Source organism: Echiichthys vipera, assembly GCF_963691815.1.
Source record: "Echiichthys vipera genome assembly, chromosome: 17".
NCBI lineage: Eukaryota > Metazoa > Chordata > Actinopteri > Perciformes > Trachinidae > Echiichthys > Echiichthys vipera.
Genome location: NC_139842.1, coordinates 9,186,550 through 9,209,629, shown reverse-complemented (window position 1 = coordinate 9,209,629; position 23,080 = coordinate 9,186,550). Strand labels below are relative to the sequence as shown.

The following is a 23,080-nucleotide window of genomic DNA, read 5'->3' as shown; positions in this document are numbered from 1 at the left end:
TTATTAACATTATAATTCCTTTTGTGGAAATGGTGCTGAACATCTATCAATAATATATATATACTGTATATATATATATAAATGAATTGGAAACAACACTGACATCCAAGTCTCACATTGTCTTTAATACATATCTTTATTCTTTAAGAATAGAATCAACACAGAATAGTTTTAATAACTCTCACCTATATATTAACTTCAGTACATACACAGAAAAAATATTTTGCAGCTTTCTTTTTGGTGTATTTTCAGATGGCTTATGTGTTTCTTTTGTATTCGTGTCACTAGATGTTTTGATCAAGTCAAGTGACTGTAGGCAGGCTCTCTTTCAGTGGAGCGCTCAGCCTTTTCCTCCATCTTCTGTGTCCCAGCTCTCTCGCTCTCTGCTTCGGCCACTCTCTGTCGCACTTTGCCTCTAGACTTTCCCTGCGGAGGAAAACACAAACAAGTCAGTTGGGAGGTGATGACAGTGTGGAGTCAGACTCTTCACTCAAATTATTTAAGTATTCATTTGTTTTGGGAAATACAATAGTTTGTTTGTAGCCTAGAGTTATCGAGAACAGAAGATTGATACAGCTCAACGAGGCCACAGCCAGCATCCAGCTAGCTTAGCTTAGCACAACCAAACAGCTAGCCTGCCCCTAGTGTAAAAATTAAATTTGAATGCGTTCGTATCTTTACAGGGGATTATTTGTGAGACAAATTCTTGTCTGAGACCAGTTGTTTCCTGGAGTCTCAGCTGGTTGCCTGGCAACTGCTGAAAGACAAAACGGACAGCTGTTTCCAGCGTGGATGTAGTCTCTAGGCAAGAAAGAGAACTAGCATTTTTCCCCAAATCATACCTTCATATATACAATTTCAGCGTGTTATTGAGCCTATCAGAAGTGTTCAATAGTAGGAAAAATATTACTCATTACCAAATACAGTATAATATAAAGATAAATGATAAATTCCAGTTACACTCATAAGAAAACATCCCCACCTTATGCCAGTGTCAAGTCACAGTCTTCAGAATATCAAAAGTGTAAACATTGTTTTCAAGTTTTTATATGAGCGATGTAAAAAAAACAACATACATGGTCTGTTAAAATAATAATCATCCAGCAACATTGGGATTGTAGCAAAATGCACAATATTAGTTTGATCACATTGCGTCCAAGCTAATTTTACTATTTCTACTTTCAGATGATCTACAAGCTACTGTAAGCAATAAGCTTAAGTAACATTTACGCTAAAAACCAACCAGGCAATATTATGAATGATGCAGAGACAAATTATCAGATTTCTTCTGGCAGTTCATGGCAAATGCGCAGCCAGTCGAACTGATCCCAGCTACACTCAGGATCCAGATGCATGAGTCCAGAAATATTTACAGAGAAAAACTCAAGGAAACATACATTCATGAGTGCTTAAAGTCAGGGCAATACCTTGTTTTGTTACAGGGGTAAGGAGGAAGGGGAAACAGGTTAAGACTGGATTGTCAGAGAAGGAATGGTGAAAAAAAGCATCCAAGGAGAGGAGAGTTAGATAAATGTCATCAGAGTAAACAGAGATTAGAGGAAAGAGGGTGGGAGATCATTAAAACTGTGTCAGGAATAAGAAAAGAGGGAGGAGAGGTTCAAACAACACTTCAAATATATTAAAAGAAGTTTAATTAGGAAGTAAATTATTCCATAACATTTAATCAATCGTATATTCCTTACAAATCAATGACAAGGAGACATTTGTCTCGGATTCAGGTTGAAATGTTAAAGGAGGAGGATTAAGTTGGGTGTTCTTAAGTAAATAATAACGTGACCAGCATCAATCATGTCCAGGTCCCCTTCAAAAAGTGTTTATGGTGTGCATAGTATGTGTATTAAATACGTGGCTAGGCAACATCTGTTCCAGAAAGCTAAATTTCCACATTTCCTTAAACACTATAAACATACAGAGACAGAATAAAGGAACGATGTAAATTGGTCATGTTTTTAGCTTACCCTCCAGATATGTGCGAGCCACAAACTTGAGAAGCTCATCAATGAGGATGACCGGGAAGGAGAGCTTCACCACCATCATCCACTGATCCACGTTCAAGTGAGTGAGCTTGAAGATCATCTGTGGGCGAGAGTACAACGCGTTAAAGCTGCCAGACTAGATGCACAACACCCAGTAAGAAACAAGTTGTATATGAAAGCTCCTACATCGTGCTCATTTCCAGGTTCATACGAGTATTTTGTGTTTCTACTAGTACATGTTTTCATGCTTTAATGTTCAAAAAACACATTGTTTTCCTCACACTGTCTGTCTGAATATACCTGTATTCACCCTCTGACTGAAATGTGCCGTTTTAGTGCCTGTCTCTTTAAGACCCTGTTCTGAAAAAGCCCAGTCTGCTCTGATTGGTCAGCGTTCCCATGTCTTTGCATCTGCGCTCTAGACGTCTCTGCAGAATCATTGCAGCAGGGGAATGAATGTAACTGCACTGTAGCAATAATTTCTGCATATTTATAGTAATGTTGTGACATCACAGCCATATAAGTCGTGATGGCTCGTTTGTTTCTGAATACGGGCTGTGTTTATTTCTCCGTGGAGATCTGTGACACATTGATAGTAGATCGGAAAAGTGCTTGAATTTTGGTGAAGTACTTGAAAATCCTGAAGTTGTATCTGCATGTCTTTCACAACAAGTACGTAGCTTTAGAATATAAATGTAATAAAATGTATTTCCTTCAAAGTGCTTCAAAAGTGTTTGAATGTGATGTTGGAAAAGGTTTACGAACCCTGACATTAGTGCTCGTATGACAATGAATACCCTTTTTGATACATCGAAAGAAGAAGAAGAAAAATCAGTATTAATGTCTATTATTCCTACTAAAGAAGGTGTCATTTCTGTTCATTTGTATCTGATTCTCCTAGAATTGTGCAAAGAAACAACTATTTCCCGGGTCAACAAAGGCCCTACAAAGCTGAGCAGCTGCTTTGATTGTGTGCCGCCTTAAATGCCGCCTCTGTTGGTAATTTGGGCAGTATTTAAGCAATGAGAACATGGAGGTTGGAGAGGCAGTATGTGTGTGTGAGGGAGGATCAGAGGGAGATTGTTTCGGAGAAGAGGGCTGTAGTGCAGGAGGCCAGACTCACGGGCAGGGGGTCGACGTAGATGATCATGAAGTGAAGGGACATGGAGAGGGTCATGGCGCCCACCAGCCAGAGGTTGCTCCAGGGGGGCATGCGCACCAGGGACTGGTTCTCAGACAAGCTGGGGGGGAGGGAGGAAGAGGAGGAAGGTGGGGTTGGGTGAGGAGGAGGGGTACGTTAATACAGACTGAAAATGTGTGAGGGCATATGAAATGCGAAAATGCGTGCTTTCACACATTTATTTTGTGGATATTGAGGAGGATGTCCCTTAGCATGTTGTGTATTGTCTTCCTATTATAATCACAAAATCACACCCCTGATGTTTTGCATGCATATGATCACGGTAGCCTCTGTTTTATAGGTCTGAGGAACGTTTTAAAAGTAAGAATACCCAATACAGAAAAATGGCCTTTTATATTATTGAATTGCTTATTATATTGCTAGTCAGACCTGTTCAGAGCGTTGCACATCTCGATGGTGACCAGCACGGACAGGGCCATGGTCATAGGGGGAGCAGCCTCAAACACCTCGCAGTGGATCCCAGCAAAGTCCTCGTTGTCCTCGCTGCACTGCATGAAGTGTGACTGACGGAGAAGATAGGGGAGACATAAAATCTTACTAAAGTCTGCCACGGTCCTTGAGAAGCTGAGGTCTTTCCATAAACAGTTTTTGTAAAGAGGTGCTGACTTTTTTTTTTTCATAAAAAGTTACAGCAGCTGAATGGAGTCTGCTGTGATAGGGCACCACAGATGTGTATTTTGTGGGAAAAATATGCAAAAAATACTAACCAGCTGGTAGAAGGTAACCATTGGACCTTCATCACAGTAGAGGAACCACCAGGCAGCTGCTGCGACAGTTGCAGCACCAACATAACCTGGAGGGGACATTACTGTGTTAAAAAATGGAGTCTGGAAGCTTTCATCCAAAGACAGAAACTATTTATCCAGAAGTTCAAAACCAAAATCTTGAATAAACATGTCATGGTATTTGTATAATGGGCGCCAGAGAGTTTTTAAAGGTCCAGTGTGTAGGATTTAAGGGGCATCTGTCTCAGAACTTAAAAATAATATTTTGTTACCTTAGAATAAGCATTTTACATCAACTACCTCTGTAGATGCTATACTGTACCCAATTAATTAATTAATAATTAATTTATTAATTTGGTGCATGCTACCCAGAAGGCAGATGTGTTAAAGATAGATAAAAAAAAATCACATGAGTGGAAGACCATTTTAGACAAAATAAAGGAAAATGCCACAATGCTTCAACCACCAGGGGATGATGGATTTATCTGCAGTGTCAGCAATAATCAAAGAGAGAGAGAGAGAGGGAGAGAGAGATAGAGGCCTTAAGAGAGAGAACATAATGTGCTGCAGGAGAACATAATGTGCTGCACCTCCGATGGCCATATATCTGAAGAAGAGCCAGCCAGAGATGAGGGGCTCTTTAGGGGAGCGGGGGGCTTTGCCCATGATGTCCAGGTCAGGGGGGTTGAAGCCCAGCGCAGTGGCAGGCAGACCGTCAGTCACCAGGTTTACCCACAGCAGCTGGACAGGGATCAGCGCCTCGGGCAGACCCAGGGCAGCGGTAAGGAAGATACTGAGGGAGTGAGTGTGGTAGAGAGGAAGTAGATGGTTTTATTTTTGATACGGCCCTGTCTCTCTTCTTAATAGTTACTGTCACACGTCACCTCTGTCTACACAAGTATGTACTCACCATACGACCTCGCCTACATTGGAGGAGATGAGGTAGCGGATGAACTGCTTCATATTGTTGTAAATGGCTCTGCCCTCCTCAACAGCAGACACAATGGAGGAGAAGTTGTCGTCAGCCAGGACCATCTCAGAGGCAGACTTGGCAACGGCAGTGCCAGAGCCCATGGCGATGCCAATCTCCGCCTTCTTCAAGGCGGGGGCATCGTTCACTCCGTCGCCAGTCTTGTTGAAGGGTAGAGGGAGATACGTTATTGTATTTGCATATTTCAAGTTGGATGGTTTCATTCCATTTTCATTACAAGAAACACAATAACAAATGCGCTTTTTTCTTTTCTCACCATGGCAGTAATCTCATCGAAACCTTGCAGGAACTCAACGATCTTAGACTTGTGGGACGGTTCCACTCTGGCAAAGCAGCAAGCCTTTCGGACGGCAATCTTCTGATCGTACAGCGAGAGGTCATCAAACTCACGACCGGTGAAGGCCTTGTTAGTGACATCCTCATCCTCAGAGAAGATGCCAATACGACGGCAGATGGCCACAGCTGTGCCTTTGTTGTCACCTGGGAGGATAGAAATTAAGATTTTATCGTTTTTTTTTTAAGTCTTTGCTTGTTTTCTTATACGATGAGATTAAAATGCTGAATGTGACACGTTTACTGACCAGTGATCATGATGACGCGGATGCCAGCGGCCCTGCACAGCTCGATGGAACTCATGACTTCCTTACGAGGAGGGTCGAGCATGCCAACACAGCCCACAAAGGTCAAGTCGCTCTGGAGAAAAAAAAGGAAAGCGAAAGGTTTAGTGTCCTTTCGAGCTACTTGCAAGCAAGAAAATAAATTACAGCAACATTCAAAATACATCGTTCCAACAATTGTTTTCTATCCATTGTCACCAATAAGATACCATATGTTTGTACAATATTATATCTGTAGCGTAATCCGTTTTTGCCTCATCAGTCACCTACCTCATATTCGACAAACTTGGTGGCATCCTCCAGGTTCATCTCCTCCTTCCTCATGGGTGTGTCACAGGTGGCCAGTGCCAGACAGCGGAGGGTGTCACGCCCGGTGCCCCACTCCTTGATGATTGACATGATGTGGTCTTTGACTGGTTCAGTCAGAGGTACCCGGGTGGTGCCCACACGAACGTACGTGCAACGGTCAATGACACCCTCTGGAGCGCCCTGTTGACAGATTAAACATAATCATAACTTCATCGTCAATAAATAGTATATGACTTGATTGACTTTATCTAGATTATTTCTCTTGAATTTAGAGGTTTTATATGGCATCTTTTTTTTATTATCATGTTGTGATTTCTGTTTTAAGGCTTTTATAGAATCCCTAAATGGAAATACTTTATTTTGCTTGTGGCTTGGCTCTAGGGATGGCAGCATTGACCTAATATATAGGTTGTTATTGGATATTGTACAGCCATTCATGGACCCCGGGAGATGTATCCTAATGATATTGGTGATCCTCTGACTTTTCATCCAGTGTCACCATGAAGTTTGTGTGTGATTTTAAGCAAAATATCTCAACAAATTGGATGGATTGCCATCACATTTGGTTCAGATATTCATGACTCCCTCAGGATGAATTCTAATAACTTTGGTGATCCCTTAGCTTTCCATCTTGCACCATTGTCAGGGAAAAAAATTCAGATTTTTCTAGTACTAATAAAAAAATCCCATTAGCCTCTGCCTCACTTTGTGTTCAGTGCTCATTAGGAAATGGTAACATGGTAGTGCTTATACACTAACACGGTGAACATGAGCCACATTATTCCACATTATTAATATCAGCCTGTTAGCATTATCACCTTGAGCACGTTAGCACGTTGACGTTAGCATTTAGCTCAAATAATTGCTGTACCGGAGTTGAGCCTCACAGATCCACCAGCATGGCAAGACTCTTTGTGTCCTAATGTCTTGTGTCCCGCACTCACTTTGACAAACATCTTGTTTCCCACAGGGGCTTTGGCAGACTTGGCAGGACAGCAATAGACTGACATGGATTTTCTGTCTCTGGAGAACTCCAGGGTGAAGTCCTTCCTCATCAGCTGCTTGATCACCTGTTGTAAAATTAAGGAAAATAAGGTCAACTGGAGGTAAAGGATGAAAAAATCAAGGTTGAGCCTGGCACATCTAATAACTTAGCCTTCTGCCTTTTTTAAGAGGGGTGAGGATAGGGGACAGCGGATGTTCAGGGGTAGATAGCAGAACAACAGTAAATGCCACATAGACCTGGTATACATAATCTGAAAGCTGGGAACCAGAGATTAGTAAGAGATGGAGCTCAACATTGTGTATATAAATACATACATACATAAATCTGTAATAAATGTGTTTTGTTAGACGCATATTAATTTTTTTTTTTTACAGTGCATAAGGGCTTGGAACAGTCCCACTACAATGACATTGCTACAAATGGGGACTAACATCATCAAACATCAATACAGCTGGGCTCAATTGATGCACAAAAGTCTCAGCTTCCCAGTAATACCCAATTTGTGCAATTCTAAGTCTGTTTAGGGACCCCAGTATGCAGAAATATTCGAATACACCATTTTCTCCAAACTCTCTTGGATTATCATATATAGCGAACATATCTGTAAAGAGGACACTTGTGGGTACCCACGGCACCCATTTTCATTCTGATATCTTTAAAATGGCCCGTTTGCTAGTTTTCTCCCGCCAAAATTTACTGTGGAGCATCAGTAGCTCCCTTCCCGTCAAGCTAGCATGCCATTCATTCCTTAGATTCTGTCCAGTTTCATATGATACCAACATCTCCTAGCTTTAAAACGACAGCCTCTGAAAGACAAAAGGTAATTGGGTTTATTATTTTTTCCAATGATTAAACCTGCAGTATTGGCCATTGACATATTTTTAATCACCGTAATCACCATTTTTAAGAACTCTTAAAAGCCCTTTGATGTATTTATTATATAAAAATATGGATTAGCACAGATTTAAGTTTTTTCCTAAATGGATGTTGTCGCTAAACTTAAATTTAGGACCTTAGGTAAAACCTCAGACCTTGGAGATAAATCAACTATCAACTGTCCACTATGTTACAATAAAATGTCTTTGTATACAGAATAATACGCTAAATACTGTAGGAAATCTTTTGTGGACTTACTGTACAGCAGGCATTTGCCCTTTCCACCTTGGACAGGCCACGCACTTCAGTGTTGAACACGTTCATCTTCTCCACCAAACAGGACAGTGCTGTTTCAGTGGCCTCACCCACTTTCTCATAAATACCCTTGCTCTGCATCATGGAGAAAAAATAAACATACATTTGAAGTTGGTAGTGCCACATTTTAAACATTAATGTCATGAATCTAAAATTCTCCTCAAATCTTTGCAGACCTCATTGTAGTCCAGAGAAGAGTCATTGCACAGAGCGCAAATGGTAGCCAGCTCAACCAGTCCGTCATACTGGCCGCACTTTGTAGACATGCCGTTCCTTGTACTGGTAGAAAAATATTGACCAAAGATTTTTAGAATAAAATAAAATATACTGTCAAAAGATGTTGGTCAAGAATGGGTTACGGTGGTTATTTGTGGTCTTATAACTCTTCTGAAACTTACACTTCTCCCTCAGGGGTGTACTTTGAGCCTGAGATGTCAAACTGACCGAGGGAAACATGATCACCCTCGACTTTATCAATGATGAACATCTGCATGGAAATATGAAGAAAAGATTTGCATCATTTTCAGTCACCTATATTCGTTTGACATCACAACCTGTTGGTATGAACTTACCTTGGTCACACACATCTGGTTGGTGGTGAGGGTACCGGTCTTGTCCGAGCAGATGACTGAAGTGCAGCCCAGGGTCTCCACAGAGGGCAGGCTTCTGACGATGGCATTCTTCTTGGCCATACGACGTGTTCCCAGAGCCAGGCAGGTTGTGATGACAGCGGGCAGACCTGAGATGGATGGGACGGGAGATTATGCAGGGTAATACAGGTAACAAACATTGCTGGAAAGTGGACAAAACTTTTTAAGACAAAGAACCAGGCGACAAGAAAGAATGAGCTGACATGTCTGTTCAAAACGATAGACTGTAAACCACCTGCCACTGGGCAGGCTGACAACTGCGGTGGTCCTTACATAGCTCTTAACACATCAGCTGGAGCACACCCAAACTAAGGTATTCCTGTGGGAGGGGGCTGCTGCACGCCATTCAGTCAGTTCTGTGTTGAGATTTAAATTCAAGTCTGACAATGGTGTTGAGAAGGTTTGGAGAGTGTCCAGTTTTGTGACATTATGGTGGCATTTGTGTTTGCAGATGATGTTGTCCTTTTGGCATCATCGGACTGTGGTCTGTTATGAGCATTGGCACTGCTTACAGACTGTTTTGGACGAGGAGGAATGTGAGCACTTCCAAATAGCAGTCCCCCAAATCTCGAACCCATTCAGGCGGCAAAAAAAGTTTGTGTCTCAAGTGTGGGAGTTTGATTGTTTTTAGGGTCCTAATCGCAACTGATGGTAAACCTGTTTAGTATGCAAGCTCTTGATTTATTGACTAAATGTCTTTCCAACTGTCATCTATTGTTGGAGTTGGATGGTGACCAAAGTAATCAGTTCAAGGAAAAAAAGATTATTTGGCTTCCTGTCTGTGACAAACAGCTGCTTCTCCAAATTAAGAGGAGCCAGAGCCAGATAAGCTGATTCAACCACCTGCTGAAGATCCTTTATGAGTGTATCAGAAAAAGAAGACTGGGCAGAGATCCCAGGGCAGACCAGGACAACAGTGTGGACCGTTCAAGAAGAAAATCTGGCAGAAAAAGATGTCTGGGCTGCTCTGCTTGCCTTCACCGTCCATTGTCTTTTTTTATTTTACGCATTCTTCTCAAAAACTGATGCCTACATTACCCACAGTGTGGCCAATGTAGACTTGAGCATAGAATATGCAGACTTGTAGTCTTCAGCCCCAACCGACGCTGACGCTGAAGTGACATCCTTAAGGCAATTTATCAGATTATTGCGCTTCTCCCTCTGGAGACGGAAATGCTTTAATGCAACTTTTTAAACATATGCAGTAATACTCCCAGAGACATTGAAATGATTTATCATCAGCCCGTGGCCCTCATTTGATTTTTAATGGAGCGTCACATTAGATGAGCTGCATGATAGAATCTAAGATATGATAATCTTCTTGGACAACTAATTGGAAGTTAATCCCAGGGGTTTACCTTCAGGGATGGCAGCCACAGCCAGAGCCACAGCAATCTTGAAATAGTAGACAGCGCCGCGGATCCAGGAGCCTCCATGGACGGGGTCATTGAAATGGCCAATGTTGATTATCCACACAGCCACACAGATAAGGGTGATGACCTGGAGCACAGGCAGTCAGAGGGATGTGTGAGACCTGTCTGTAGCTTTGTTTTATAAAGTTTCTATCCTAGGTCATTTAAAACAGTATTAGGTCTTGTTTTTATAAAATGAATAAATAGATTCAAAACTGTCACAGTGTGATGCAGTTTCAGATTCGGCTATCTGTCCATCACCTTGGAGAGCTGCTCTCCAAACTCGTCCAGTTTCTGCTGCAGAGGGGTCTTCTCCTGCTCAGTGGCAGCCATCTGGTCACGGATCTTACCGATCTCAGTGGAGACACCAGTTGCAACGGCAATACCAGTGGCTCTTCCTGCAGCGATGTTGGTGCCCTGAACAAAATTTCAAAGGAGACAGAGGAAACCATTAGAAAGTTAGTCAATCTGGACCAAACCAACTGAAGTAACTCAAACAACTGTTTGATGGTTTGCCATGTATTAGGCATGATGAATGTCATTTAGCGCCATCATGAGGTTGACATTTGTGGTTTTTTAGTGAAATGTCTTAGTAGGTAGGCTACTATTGGGTGTATAGCATGTTGACATTAGTTTTTAGTTTAAAGCAGTGGTGCTTTGGCTATAGCTATGCTAGCATCAGCAATGCTATCTTAGCTGTACACTCTTGGTAGCTTGTTACTGTTCTCCACAACACTCAAGTGGAGCATGTATGGGTGTACTTTTGGGCAGGGGTTATAATCAGTGGACACTGCATTATGAAATAAAGAATCCAAACTTTATTTAAAGTGTAAAGGTTATGAACGATTGCAGGCCTGCTTCAATGACAAGTGAAAATGTTGACTGTGAAATAGTTTTATTTGGTGGAAGAAGAGGGGCCAGCTGTAGGGTTGAGAAAAAAAAGCTAACAATCGTCAAGGAATTTGCCAGATTTGATGGAAATGTACTAAAAAGATGGATGAAATAAATAGAAAGGGTCAAGTGATTGCATAAGAGAGCAGGTCTCAGGGAAAAGACTCACAGAGAACAACATGTTCTTCTTGTCCTGGTTGACAGCTCGGGGGTCTGGGACGGCTTCAGTGTGTTTGATCACACTGACAGACTCACCTATAGTAGACACAAATTGATCAGGTAAAGAAACAGACATTGAAACGACATTATGTCCATCTGTCCTGTAACACCTACCAGTGAGAATGGACTGGTCCACACGCAGGGTTGTAGACTTGATGGAGATGAGCCTGATGTCAGCTGGCACTTTGTCACCAACTAGTATCCACACAAACACACACAGAAATGGAGACTTTTTACTTTAAATAATTGGCTTCGCAGCTTTTGCCTGTTGTTGCAGGATTACAATACAAACAGTGTCATATCAATATGACTGCCACATTACAGCAGGATGAAGGAAAGAAGGGGAGGGTTTAGTGACTGGTTTTAGCACTCTGGATGGATAATGTTGTTGTTGAAAACTGATACCACATTCAGAGACAGAATGAGAGGGAGACCTTGGGGAGATCACGAAATGAAAAGAACAGGTGTACAGCAAGAAGAGGGAGAGGGGGAAACAGAGGAGCATCTCCAGCCGTTGATATTAGGTGTATTTATACTCAAGCTTGTTTTTTTTTCTTCCCCCAGCATGTTCCTGCAGTTCCCCTCCACCTCTTTTTTTCTGCCTTAAAAGGGCCCATGTTCATTCTCAAGGACATAAGAAGACATGTAGCTACTCACACACACACACGCACACACGCACACGCACACACACACACACACACACACACACACACACACACACACACACACACACACACACACACACACACATGCACGTGACTCTTTGGAGCGGATGAGCCGAAAGCTGGATTTTTTTCTTTATGTGAAATCAGGATTCCAACAAATAGAGAATCCAGTGCATCGGTTTGAAATGTTTTCATCTCGAACTTGGAGTCCAACATTATTACTGTATTCTGAACTGATAGTGAGTTCATAAAACACTTGCTGTCTAGATCCAAGGTTGAGAAGTCCTGAAGCCACAGGGGTGAGCTTTGACTTCATTATTAGTCAGTGCTACATAGTTATAATGAGTATTATTACAGTATACCATGATATGACTTTCCTTAGAGACCAAAGAAAGCTTTTGCAACATCAAAAGAAGATTTTTTTTTCTATGCTAAAGATTTGATCCTGAATTCATCTAAATTTCCTAATGTTCGCTGCTGCTTCTTTTGCAAAGATCCTCCTGACAATTCACACAGACCACTGGCTCCATTTTTAACATTCGTAAAGCTGTATTGCATGCACGGTCATACCTTTTACATGCTACCTTTGCATTTTGAAAAAGCACAAATTTGAATGCTGAAATTGTGTTTTATCCTGTATTACACCACTCAAGTGAAAACACAGCAAGTCCTTTGCTGAGGGTTAGTTTAGGAAAGTCGGCCTTGACCTTTAACCTTGTGTGGCTAAAGTCAGCATATTTGTAGATTGAGTCACATTGTTACACTAAAATGACAGGATTTCCTGTGCACTGCAAGTGAAGATGTTCTGTGACCCTGAACATCACTGCTGTAGCCAAATTACAAAGGTTCGGACTGTTCCTGGATCATTTTTGAATGGATTTGGGTCAATGCAGCAGGTAAAGCTGTGAAATGAGAGCCCTCGAGTTTGGGGAATCTTACCGGAAACCTCCACCACATCACCAGGAACAATCTCCCTGGCCTTGATCCTCTGCACACTCTTCCTGTCCGACCGGTAAACTTTCCCCATCTCAGGCTCGTACTCCTTCAGAGCCTCAATGGCACTCTCTGCATTGCGCTCCTGTTGCAAAAATACACACACACACAACAAAGCATAAAATATGGTGATTTTGGTCCCTGATACGTTGATAATGTGCAAGGTCATTTTGTCATATTGTTGCATTTGATTGTATTGTATTTTAGGTTTTTCCATCATTTTGTATTTTGTATAACATCTGAAGGAAAATATTGTATAAGAGTTTATTGGTTTTATAGTGCATACAGAGAGAGAGAGGCCAATGAGGGTTTTATATTATAATTAAATCTACCATTTAACATTTTTTTGAGGGAATCTTCTTTCTTTCTTTAAAATATTGCTAAATCCTGATGGTGCATGGAAATATGTGGCATCACCTTTTTCTAAACCTAGACTAACATAGAACACAGGGTTGATTGCCTCATATCACTGGGGCATCTGCAGTCGACTTTGTGTAGTAACATATTTCATACAAGAATAAAAATACGTATGCCTACTGGCATCCATTCACGTGTAAATAAAAAAAAAATGATAGTTTTGTCCATGACACAATTACGTCTGTGGCTCATTCAAGCTAATCCCTGATCTTTTCCTAACCCCGATCATTTAATGTAGTTGACTAAACTTAACCAAGTAGTTCCTTCTCACAACGTTAAAAAGAACGGTCAAATATGTTGTATTGGGAGTTATTGGAAAACAACCTGGTCTGTCGTTTAGGTCTGAGGACTTGTTGGTTTATACTGTATCGACCCCACTGCTCATTATAAGAAGCTGAGTGGAAAAATAGTCTTTCGAAGCCTTTAATAACTATTCATGAAAACAAATATCTCCAAACCACATATTTATTCAAATGGGTATTATCGTGATCCTAGTTGGATGTTTGTCAGGTCAATATGTTATACAAATGTTTAAAAAGCCAACCATATTCAGCATATAGCAGTTATCTCTATTATGGTAGGTGTGGTTAGTTGTCCAGCCAGCTCATAAACATGTCAAAACTATTCACAATTCAAGTTGTATGGAAAGGGAATGGAAGTAAATCCGTACATGGGTCTACAATGATAATAAATGATTGTTCTCTGATGATATAGGCCTATTATTCTTATTATAGAAGATAAGGGCTATGCGTCACTTGAGTAATTGAATGCTAAATGATTAAATAAAGTTATAATTATTTCACATTTAACAAATCTTGAGTGACCGACATGTCTGCTGTACAACAGGTTGTTGAAGTCCAACAGGCTGATGTTCAGTACAGTCCGTTTTCTTCCAAGGCTGCTCTCGACCGCCTCAAAGTGTAAAGCCCAACTTATGCCAGCCGCCCTCCCTCTCTCCATTCTACCCCATACCCCCCATGTGTGAATCCTTGTGCATAGTTTCCAAATGACTGCCACAGGGTTGATATGAACCCCCCCTGCCACGTGCTCACACAAACACACACACTGTCCCCAGGCCTGTGGTAACCGGATCGTCCCTCTGTATTTTTACTGTGGATTGCACAGTGTGGACTGTAACAAAGCAGCCTGCAGTTTGAGCCTTCAAGAGTCCCAGTACGCCCCCCGGCCCCTCGTCTTTCCTCCCCTCCACTCGCCCCCGTTGGCTTAACCTTTCGCCTTTTCACCTCCGGCTGATGTCATGCCTCTCATTCTGGACTCCTCCAAACTCTGAGCTCCCGTGTGCTTGCTGTAAAGGACACGGGCTGCGACCTGAACAGGCCGTCCATCCTATGTGATTTATTCCGTGTGACTGTTACTAAGTATAAGAGTCTATTTAGGTGTGTGTAAAAGACAGCATTCAGGGGCATGTATGTGTCCTTGTCATTGTCCCTCTGTGTGTGTGTGTGTGTGTGTGTGTGTGTGTGTGTGTGTGTGTGTGTGTGTGTGTGTGTGTGTGTGTGTGTGTGTGTGTGTGTGTGTGTGTGTGTGTGTGTGTGTGTGTGTATGTGTGTGTGTGTTCACAAACCTGCCACACTCCAACAACAGCATTTGCAATGAGGATGAGGAGGATGACGAAGGGCTCGACAAAGGCAGTGACAGTCTCCTCACCTTCCTCAAACCAAGCCAGTACCTGAGAGGGACAGAGAGAAAGTACAAATCCGAATGCAAATTGGAATGAAAATATCTTTTACCTTATCATGTTTATGATTTCAGCAAAGTGTGATGACAGAGTCACTCCTGATCTCAGACTTTATCCCCTTAAATTCTACTTTTTCCCTTAGTTACTCCTTATACCTCAAGCTGTATATGCTTAAAGAAATATATACATTTCTTCCCCATCTCTATCTTGTTAAGCGACCTTGGGTACCCTAAAAGACACTATACAAATCTAAGCTATTATTATTGTTATTAATAAATATATAAATAAAAAATGCATATATATGTGTGTATTTTATATCGTGAACGGCATTACAGTAGATCCTAGTAGCAACCTCTGGGCCTGAGAAGTGAAGCAAATGCTGAAGCCCCTGCATTCTTTCTAATGGCCAGCAGGGGGGCGACTCCACTGGTTGCAAAAATAAGTCAGTTTGTATAGAGGTCAATGGGAACACTTGATTTATTACATCATTAAACACTTTCCTAATGATTTTATGGTCTTTATCGCAAGTTTTAAGTATTCTTCACTACAGCACAATGTTCCTTTTTGGTCCCATTTAGAGTAAAATAGATGACAAAACAGCTTTAGGGCATGGCCACCTTGTGATTGACGGGTCATTACCACAGACACCTGTCAATCAAGGCCGAGGCGTAGCAGTGTGTATCCATGGCACAATGTACATTTAAACAGCGGTGAACTTGTTTTGGGGTGTTTCAGTGAATTTGGACCAGTTTGCTGTGTGTGTTCACACTGTTTCACATTAACTTGTTTTCAAGTTACCTTTAATATTTCACATTGGTCACCTAAAAAGATATCTTGTTTACACTGTAAGGAGTCAATTGTTTATTTTTCCCATAAGTAAATTTTGCTTTGAGCCTGTTTTTTTGCTAGCCAAAATTAGCATCCCAATTAATAAATTAATGCAAATTACAGCTGCACCTTGCTAACCAGGCCAGCTGGCTAGTGCTAGCATTAGCTGGTAACTTAGTGCTCCTCCCCAGCTTCAACTTCTCATCCTAATATCACTTCTGGCTCCAAAAAAACAAGATGGTGACCGCCAAGATGTCCACACATCAATGGGTGACGTCCCAGTGATGTCCACTTCTTCTATACAGTCTGTGTGTACGCATCTCTTCATATACATTTCTACATAAAACTACGATCCCTCTGTGGGTTTCAACATCGCCTAATTTCTTAATGATGGATCAACTAGTGGAGTGTTAAGGTTGAACAGATTAATCATTTGGTGACTAACTGATTACTGATTACGGTGACTACTGACTTAATTTTGAGTTAAAGTCATACTTTATTACGGTTGGTGATAGTCTGCTTGGTAGACAAGTGTCTTTTCTGTAAATTTGTTGTGCACCTGTTGCTCAGGGTGACTATTAGCTTTTACAGCTGGTCAGCATTAAACATAAACATAAAGTAGTCACAACACAAAGCTATTCATGACAGTTATGAACCCTCGCTGGTTCAAATGACATTTCTCATTGTTGCCTCTTATGTCATCCTATATGTGAAGTCTTCCTTGACATGTGACTCTCTTCCGAACCTATAGCCTAACACGTGTTGCGACTCTGTGAGCGGGAGTCTGTTTTGGAAAGCCTTCATGTTGACATTGACACAGATTAGTTGCAGGCCAGCGAAGCACAGAGCTAACCAGAGATTGCTCCATCCATCTCTCGTAGCATTCTACTTTATGTTCCTCCTCATCATAATCTGCTGTGTTTTTCATCCACCTGCTTTTCATCTCACATGTTCTCTCACCCTTTCCCAAAAATAGTCTCTATTGCTTGCTCTCTCCGGTCTTTCTTCACCCTGTCTCTCTTCAAAGACACAATCGATCTCCAGAATGAGCATCAGAGGCTGTCAGCACGCCGCGGCGCAGGACATTCCTGTGTGTATGAATAGGATGACCATGTATTTGCAGTATTTAGTGTTCACTCTTTTAGAAACCGTATACGACTCTGAATCTATTGCTCTCGTTTGTCATTGTAACAAACAATGCCATTGTGCAACCCAATCCCCGACTCCCCCACCTCACCCTCCTCTGTGTCTCTCACTCTCTCCTGCTGCTGCAAGCCATCCCTCGTTCCTTCCATCCCTGACCTTTGTCCAAGGATACAGTTTCTCGTCCTGGCTTGAGACTTTCTTAAAATAAAGCTCCTGCTATGCATATGTGCACACGCACATATACACACACTCTCTCTTTCTTTTTATCTTGCTCTCTCTATTTCGCAGAAACACACACACACACGCGCACACACAGCCGTCGGGCCTTCTAAGGCCATAGTGACAGCTGTGCAGTGAGGCCAGAGGGCAGAGATGGAGGATTAAGACAATGCGTCCAGCCTACTCCACAAAACTGTTTTGGAGAGAGAGCAACAGGAAAGGGGAGGAGAGAGAGAGAGGGATTCCTTCTGTAAATCAGAGTGAGCACACAGGTCCAAATGTAAATTTAATAACTCAGCGATGCGTGAGTGTGTGTCTAATCACTAAGAAAACAGACGAGAGGTCAGGAAAGAGGCAGATCAGAGTTCACGCTTCTCACATCACTGTCAGTTTCGTTATCGTCCCTGAACGTGCACTTTTGTAATCGCCAGTCTTGTTCCTTGATTCCTTTTGATTAACGAAACTGGTGTCGGTGTCTATTTTAGAGGCGCTCCGTCAACATCACCCCATGTTTAGATGCGAGAAATTGTCTAGTTTGAAACGATTTTGAGCTAATATTTGACTTTGTCACATCCCGAGCAGCTCTTCCAGGATCGGGAGTCCCTAACTTCAGGCATAACCTTCACCTGGACTTCACTATTTGATTGTTGGTGCTTGTTACAGACAGGTGAGAGCAAGGCCATGAAAGTCATTTAGTGATTGATACCACTTTCTAATTGGCCAGCTTCAACATGCTAAATGCAGGGTTTGGACGGGTGTAAAAATGTTGAGGGTTCTCAGGTTTCAATTTCTACCAATGATCTTCTATATAATAATAATAAAATCTAATCATCTAATAATCTTATCGTACTTGGCTGCAGATTAGAAAATTAGACAATGCTTTGATGGTAAATACTGAGATATGGTATAGAAACATGGCATTCTGTGAACAAACTTTTCAGCAACTGGTCTGAACTTGAATTTGAAAGTTTTGAGAAAATTTACAGTATATTTATATTCAGAATACTTTTTCGGGACCAAATGTAAGTAAAGTAGTAGGAAAATAACTGCATCATTGATCTAATATGTAGCACCTTTATCCAAACTGGATCAAACATCTCTTTCTTTTCACTTTAAGATCCTTAAATACGCAACAACCACGCTCCTAAACCTTTACAGGCTCTCTGAATGTACATACTCTACCATGTAAATGCAAACTAACTTTGTCATAAAAAGGGAAAACTCACAAAAGAGATGCAGGCGGCCAGCAGTAAGATTCTGACCAACAGGTCCTCAAACTGTTCCACCACCAACTCCCAGATCGTCTTCCCTGTTAAAGAAAACACACCAGGTCACTGCAGTTTTCAAGTGTGTGGTTAATCGTGCATGTCCTAGCTGTATATGTTAATATATGTATATATTTACATGGTTTAAATGTTATGGAAGGTCATAATCTCAATAATTCACGTGTTTGCATGCAAGAAAGATTAAAATAGATGAAGTAGTAAATGAAGGTGGAAAAAACATTGTTAGTGATTAAGCTAAGGATAAATATTTGGTAAGTGATGATTCATTTCGCTTTAGCAAACTGATCTGCCACTTAGATGATCTGTATGGCCTTCAAACTCTTGTGCGCTCAACACTAGTTTCCATATCGCCCTGTTTGACTTTGGCCGTTACGTCAACGTGGCTGATTGCAAGCTGTAAAACCATCGGTTAGGGTTAGTTAGTTGTTTTCAAAAAGAAACAACTGTCAAAGCCATATATCCAAAACCTCCCAAACAACAAAAGCTGGAAAAACTGATTTCTTGAGTTGTGTGCACTGTTAACATATTATTGGTAGTTAGGGTCACTATCTCTAAGCCAGTGGCACAGTGCTGGAGCAGAACAAGAAGCCAATGACAGTTGCTCGATAAGCGACTGTGTGACTTGTCATCACAGGAAGTGAGAGGAGCAGGTGTGTGCGGGTGGCACAGAGTTAAAAGATGCCCCGGTCACATGGGACGTGACGTGATTCAAACGCTAATTATCAAAGGCTTAAAGTGGACTCACCCTCCTCTGCTGGCAGCTCTGTGGGTGAAGAGAGACAAACAATATTAATAAGGCATAATAACATGCAACATTTACAGCACTGTTTTTACCAGCCGTGACAGCGACGGCGGTATTGTTTTTCACTTTGTGACTCTGCGTCATCATGGTCCTGGAGACACCTGCTGTAGCGGGATCTGCCACTGAGGCGTTTTTGAGGGCTTTGCCAGGTGTTTATACGTCTGTCTGTCTTTCTGTCTGTATTATGTTACCGTGACAACCAGAACTTTACAGGTGTGCTCTTTAGAGCTGACATGAACCTATGACAAGGTGGTCTCTAGTAAATGTTTGCAGTGTGAAACGTCAGTGAGGGCAAAACTTTTGACGCATTAACGGATCAAATCAAACGTCACATGACCGAAACTAGATTCTATTCAACTCCTACAGTTATAATATACTATTGGTAGGACTCTAAGTGATTAGTTAGTGTTAAGTAGCAGCTGGTTTGTTCAGGCCTCTAAGTCACCTGCCAGTTAATGACACAAGTATACTGACTTAAGTAACTGACCTTTACAGTGACCTTAATTACTCTGTTATTATAGTTTGCTGTTGCTCTGTCATCTGAGATGATCCATGACAAATACAATTCTTGCAAATACAAAGTCACTGTACCTGTTGTGCACGATTTCATGCAATGATAAGACAGTAAAAAGTAAGCACTTCACTGTTTGTTCGATGCTCTGGTCTTGTTTTGTTATAAATAGTTGTTTTTTTTAAAAGCAGACATAATTACGCATGTATAATTAATAACTTTAACGATGGCTCTTTCCCAGGGCTGAGACATTGTTAATTATACTAATTACACCTGTGTGACCTTGTCTAAATGACCTTTAGGATGCAGGTGTTTCGTTAGATGCCAGGATCAAGACTCATTTTCTTCTCAACTCAAGGTTCAATCACAAGCCTTTTTCAAGGGCGTTCAGCTGCATTTCACGGGCCTTCCTCAGCGGATAGAGTTTATACAGCTCCATCCAACTGAGGGAGGCTACTGAGGGAGGCTACTGTGTGAGACTCAGTAAGTTGACCTTGAGTTGTTTCCAAAGTCAAGAAGGATCTGTTATGCTTTGATTTACTAATACATAAAGAATCCTCGAGCAAAACTGAAGCCAAGCCTGATACTCTGATGCACCTGCTCCACAAACACCCCCCTAAACACACACATCCCTTTGTTTCGTGTAATTAGACTCATCAGAAACATCACACACATTGCAAGTTCATCCATCAGCCATTCCAGTGCTTCTCCTCCTTCTCTTTCTTCTCCCTTTCAGTGTCTGTTTGTGCCTTTTTAACTTTCTACTCTGTTTCTGCTTCTACGCCTTTCACTCTCAGCTAAATCCAATGATACATGTGTGTTCCTCCATCCTGTGATTCCTCATTCATTACTATTCATTCATGTTACTCTCCAATGCTCCATCCAACTGTTTGCTCCAGACATCCATCATCTCTTTCTCTCTCTCTCTCTCTCCCTCACCGTTGAAGCCGTACTTGTCCAGGTTCTTCTTGAACTGCTCAGGTGAAAGGCCGGTTTCTTCAGTGACGCCAAAGTAGGCCAGAACTTCCGGCGTCTCTTTCATGTGTGCGGTCTCCATCCTCGCTGAAACGGAGAGGCTTCAGGAACAAAAGGGATAGAAAACACAGAAACATTCACATCAAGTCTGAGCGGAAAAGCCGGCCTGACACTGAAAGTGAAAACAAATGTTCACCCACCACTTTCTTGAAGTGTGGGATTGGGATTAAAAACTGGCAACCCCCCTGCGTTCACGCTTGCTCTCTCTCTCTCTACCCCCTCTCTCTCTCTCTCTCTCTCTCTCTCTGGGCTGTTGCTCTCCTCTCAGAGCCCTGGACTGTCAGAAAGTGCAACCCGGCAAACTGTCCTTAAAAGTTTTATACAGATGAAAAAGCAGCCTCATTGGTGCTTGCTCACCGTGCACTCATCCCCTCATTGGCTGAGAACATCACAAATAGGTGGGCAGGGAAGGCCCTGTGGTAAAGAATAGGCGGGGGGGGGGGGGGGGGGGGGGGGGGCGGCAACAACTGCAGAGGGCTCTACTGCCCGGTAAGCTGGAAATAAGATGTGCATTAGAGAACATGCATGGTCAGGGGCAACACAACAGCTTTCTGAATGAGAGGTAGGGGACACCGATGAGCCATGACAGAGTACTACTTTGTGTTTGTGTGTGCACATGTTTTGGGAAACATGTGCACACATTGGGAACACTGGACTAAAATACCATAACGTATATAAACATATAATACTTATATAACATATACATCACTCACAGGGGCCATTTCCTCTGCAGAAACCATACTTTCACGTTTGATAAAGTAAGTTTTTTCTCATAATACCTGTACTTTTACTTAAGATTTTGATTGCAGGACTTTTACTTGTAATGGAGAATAATTACATTGTTGTACTGGCACGGTTACTTAAGTGAAGGATCTGAATACACACAGACAATCATCTACTTAACAAGTGAATAAAAGAAACAAAAATGTCAAAAAATGAAAAGTTCTGAAAGGTCGTATGAGGGACAATAGAAGCTTTTTTTCTATAATATTAACCAGCCAGGACAGCGATTGTTTTCACCTTGTGAGTCTGTACGTTTACATCTCTCTAGTCAGATTTTGTCACCGTGATAGCGTCGCTGCACCGCGATAGCGTCGCAGCAGCCGTGCGAGATGCTGTCAAACAATTTTACAGGTGTGTAGTGGAGATCAAAATGAAGGCTGAGTTTGAAGTGTGGTTTGAGCTAGGGCCCCGGAAGTAGGGTGCAGATTTGGCGTTGCAGCTGGTGTGATCCCAGCACAGGATAGTTACAATTGAAATGATCCTATTCATGTTGGCATAATATTCTTCAATGCATTTCTTTTTCCCTAAAAAACACATCACTTTGGCCCCTGGTAGCTCACCTGGAGTGTGTGTGTGTGTGTGTGTGTGTGTGTGTGTGTGTGTGTGTGTGTGTGTGTGTGTGTGTGTGTGTGTGTGTGTGTGTGTGTGTGTGTGTGTGTGTGTGTGTGGAAACATATATATATATACTGACAGCACATCATTTACCTGACAGCTATAGTTACTTTACAGATTGAGATTTCATATCTGATAAGCTTATACTTACACATAACACATTGCAATTAATTAAACCAGCGGTTCTGAACCTTTTTCCAACGTCTGAGTTGAGTCAAAGAAACATTTCCTATCTAAACTTCTCAGATTATTATCTCAGATCATTTCATTTCAATAATTGTTTGAGGCGCAAAGATATAAGAATCCAACATTTTACAAAAACATCAAAGATTAAGCAAAGATGCAAACACATTGATGTGGCAGAGTTTTTTCTCTCCTGTTAGTCATCTCCCCTCAGATTTGAAGTGATCCTTTGGAGGGGCCGGGGTCCCTAAATTGGGAACACTGGACTAAAATACCATAACGTATATAAACATATAATACTTATATAACATATACATCACTCACAGGGGCCAGTTTTTCTGCAGAAACCATACTTTCACGTTTGATAAAGTAAGTTTTTCTCATAATACCTGTACTTTTACTTCAGATTTTGATTGCAGGACTTTTACTTGTAATGGAGAATAATTACATTGTTGTACTGGCACGGTTACTTAAGTGAAGGATCTGAATACTTCTACCACTACTTAACAATGATATAGAATGTAATGAAACATGTACCTGGTCAAAAATGGCTGACTGAGCATTAGAGCTAAATGTTGTTTTAGATGTTTTTTGTTGTCAAGCCTTTTTGATCAACCAGTTCATAATGCTTTTGTTTATAATAGTTTAATGAAAAGAGATTCTCAGTGTGAAATGTTCGCTGAATGATTAGG

The 23,080-nt window shown here is 41.6% G+C and overlaps 1 protein-coding gene across 2 annotated transcripts; it reads right to left on the bottom strand.

Annotated features, from left to right (window-relative positions):
* Nucleotides 1–106: 106 nt before the first annotated feature.
* Nucleotides 107–21,093, bottom strand: atp2a1 (ATPase sarcoplasmic/endoplasmic reticulum Ca2+ transporting 1; the record flags this gene model as incomplete). 2 transcript variants are annotated; one of them, XM_083932110.1, is made up of 25 exons in its annotated part: nt 20,951–21,093; nt 20,715–20,851; nt 19,208–19,225; nt 18,403–18,485; nt 14,870–14,974; nt 12,814–12,952; nt 11,324–11,404; nt 11,160–11,245; nt 10,361–10,516; nt 10,046–10,187; nt 8,610–8,776; nt 8,436–8,524; nt 8,214–8,316; nt 7,981–8,112; nt 6,785–6,910; nt 5,802–6,020; nt 5,496–5,607; nt 5,171–5,394; nt 4,834–5,054; nt 4,514–4,716; nt 3,906–3,991; nt 3,568–3,701; nt 3,121–3,238; nt 1,980–2,097; nt 107–426 (listed from the first exon to the last, which is right to left on the bottom strand). In XM_083932110.1, exons 2-25 carry the CDS (start codon nt 20,830–20,832, stop codon nt 416–418), a joined length of 2,991 nt encoding a protein of 996 aa, XP_083788236.1. In that variant the 5' UTR covers nt 20,833–20,851; nt 20,951–21,093. The 2 variants fall into 2 exon arrangements, with proteins under 2 accessions (XP_083788236.1, XP_083788235.1); XM_083932109.1 differs by lacking the exon at nt 107–426 and having other exon boundaries at nt 1,963–2,097.
* Nucleotides 21,094–23,080: the final 1,987 nt, after the last annotated feature.